The sequence below is a fragment of the Lipotes vexillifer genome, unplaced genomic scaffold, assembly GCF_000442215.2.
Source record: "Lipotes vexillifer unplaced genomic scaffold, Lipotes_vexillifer_v1.1 scaffold1048, whole genome shotgun sequence".
NCBI lineage: Eukaryota > Metazoa > Chordata > Mammalia > Artiodactyla > Lipotidae > Lipotes > Lipotes vexillifer.
Window position 1 is genome coordinate 591,295 of NW_006785351.1, and position 3,128 is coordinate 594,422.

Genomic DNA, 3,128 nt, shown 5'->3' on the forward strand with positions numbered 1-3,128 from the left:
TTACAACTAAGGTCCTTAATTATAGAAGAGCGGAGTGTGTGTGTGTGTGTGTGTACACATGCATTTGTGTGTGTGGGTGTACCAGTGTGTGAGGGCAGGTGAGAATGGAGGAGAATGTGTGTGTACACTTTTACACGTGTGAATATGTGCAAGCTCATGTGTGTGAGGGTGTATAAGAGTGCGAGTGAATGTGTGTGCACACGTGTGTGTATGTGTGAGAGTGGTGAGGGGGGTGTGTGTGCACATGTGTGGGAGGCATATGTGAAGGTGTGTGTATGCATGGGTGTGTGTATTATCTCTCCAGACTGTGGGCCCCTCTGGGGTGAAGGCTACTATTTTCTGTCTCTCTCTCTTCCTAACTGAAAGGTAAGCACATCCATGTTGCTGCAAATGGCATTATTTCATTATTTTTTACGGTTGAGTAATATTCCTGTGTGTGTGTGTGTGTGTGTGTGTGTGTGTGTGTGTGTATACACACACCCCCCCACATCTTTTTTTTTTTTTTTGCGGTACGTGGGCCTCTCACGGTTGTGGCCTCTCCCGTTGCAGAGCACAGGCTCCGGACGCGCAGGCTCAGCGGCCACGGCTCACGGGCCCAGCCGCTGCGCGGCACGTGGGATCTTCCCGGACCGGGGCACGAACCCGTGTCCCCTGCATCGGCAGGCAGACTCTCAACCACTGCACCACCAGGAAAGCCCCCCAGCATCTTTTTTATCCATTCGTCTGCTGACGGACATTTAGGTTGCTTCCATGACCTGGCTATTGTAAACAGTGCTGCAGTGAACATTGGGTTGCATGAATCTTTTTGAATTAGAATTTTCTCCGGATATATATACACCCAGGAGTGGGATTGCTGGATCGTATGGTAGCTCTATTTTTAGTTTTTTAAGGAACCTGCATACTATTCTCCGTAGTGGCTAGAGATTATCATACTAAGTGAAGTAAATCAGACAGAGAAAGACAAATATATGACACTGATTATATGTGGAATCTAAAAAATTGATATAAATGAACTTATTTACAAAACAGAAATAAACTCACAGACATAGAAAAGAAATTATGGCTACCAAAGGTGAAAGGGGGCGGAGGGATAAATTAGAACTTTGGGATTCAAATATACACACTACTATATATAAAATAGACAACCAACAAGGACCACTATATAGCACAGGGAACTATATTCAATATCTTGTAATAACCTATAACGGAAAAGGATCTAAAAAAGAATATATATATATATATATATATATATATATATATATATATATATACACTTTGCTGTACACTTGAAACTAACACAACATTGTAAATCAACTATATTTCAATTAAAATTTTCAAAAAATTTAAAAAAGAAAGTCACACTTAGGCAAAAAAATTAAAAAACAAAACAAAACAAAAGTAAGCACAGACTATGAAGCTGATGTACAAAGTGGTTATAAACGGGTAACAGAAATGTGGTAACTGAGGCACATTGAGGTCGCATTGCTTAAAGTAAGTGTGGTATGAGGAAAAGCATAGTCCGGCAAGGAGATGAGAACTGCGGTCCTGAGAGTGGGGGGCTCTTCCTGGATCCCAGAACCTATCTCACTGCCTGGTGCGTCGTTTGTACACAAACATGTTCAGCCAGTGGCGAGAGCCCCTGTGGATTCTGCACATCCGCCGTGCTATGCTGTTCTAAATGCTTTGGCAAATCTTCCCAGGAATTGCCAGGCACAGAGAATGTAAGGAACACCAGCTGGTTAGGGTTGGAGATGTGAGTCAGCATCAGCAGGCTAGCTCTTCCTCTTGCCCACCACGAATGGGGGTGCTGAGGGCAATTCTGGGATGTGGCCACAGAATTCAAGAGATTCTCAAGAGCTCACAGGATCCAACTTCCACCTTTAAGAAGCATAACAAGACCTCTAGCCTATTTCTGAAGCTCTCCAGAATTAGAGATTCTCCAACTGCCTTAGTCTCCCCAAGCAGGCTCCTTCTTCTAAGCACAGATAGGTCAAGAAGACCAAATGAGCTGCCTCATGCCAGCAGCTGCCCCATGCACGCTGGCTCCCCAGTTCTTAATGTCTCCTTGCTTCTCCACAGGTTTGCCAAGCTGTTGCTGCGCCTCCCAGCCTTGCGCTCCATCGGCTTGAAATGCCTGGAGCACCTCTTCTTCTTCAAGCTCATCGGGGACACACCCATCGACACCTTCCTAATGGAGATGTTGGAGACCCCACTGCAGATCACCTGAGCCTCACCAGCCACAGCCCCCTACACAGGACTAGTCAGGGCAGGTGTGTGTGGACCACCCCCCTGCACACGTTCCTCCACCCCCCCACCCCCAACCCTTCCTGTTCCCCAAATGTGATGCTTATAATAAAGAAACCTTTCTACACATGCGACTGTTATAGGTGGAGTTTTGTATAGATGTTAATGGTAACCCTTCTTTGCTATTTAGGGGGCTGGGGATCTTTCTGGAAGTTCTCGGGAAAACTAACCAAGCCTCTGTACATATAATTAGTTTAAATTAGTTTAAATTATTTTTTCACTTGCATTGGAAAGCCAATGACCAAATAATAAAGTAATATATGTGATATTGGCACTGCTTGGAGCATGGGGTGAATTATTGTGCAGCAGGGCAGTTATCTCAGATGTGGGAGGAAAGGTATGGGGGGTTAGGAATGGGGGATGGGGCTGGGGTCCTACAACAATAAATCCCACAGTTAGATACCCCATGTCTAAGCTGGGCGCAGCTAGCTTTGCCCTAGGGTAGCCCCTGGAGAGATTGGGAAGAAACATTGTCTTTCAGAGCCAGCTTGGTTTTTTGTTTGTTTGTTTGTTTTTTGCTCTTTTCCTCCTAAGAATAATGAGTACTAACAGCCTTGTCCTGACTGGGGGTAATGGAGTATAAGGGCAAGAGTATATGCTCTTTTTTTTTTAATTTTTATTTTATATTGGAGCATAGTTGATTAACAATGTTGTATTAGTTTCAGGTGTACAGCAAAGTGATTCAGTTATACATACACATGTACCTATTCTTTTTCAAATTCTTTTCCTATTTAGGTTAGAGAAGATGTGCTTTTGATGGGGGAAGACACGGGTCCTAGGAGTTGGTGGGAGGTGGTAATGGGTTTTGGTAATGGTAAAGGAAT

General features: G+C 44.2%; 1 protein-coding gene across 1 annotated transcript in view; it reads left to right on the forward strand.

Annotated features, from left to right (window-relative positions):
• RXRG (retinoid X receptor gamma) overlaps positions 1 to 2,578 on the forward strand; it is a 45,808-nt gene extending 43,230 nt beyond the window's left edge. Inside the window, exon 10 of the mRNA XM_007457395.1 lies at positions 2,080 to 2,578. Within this exon, the coding sequence (XP_007457457.1) occupies positions 2,080 to 2,227 (148 nt within the window). The 3' untranslated portion in view covers positions 2,228 to 2,578. The remainder of the gene's footprint in view (positions 1 to 2,079) is intronic.
• The last annotated feature ends 550 nt before the right edge of the window (positions 2,579 to 3,128 follow it).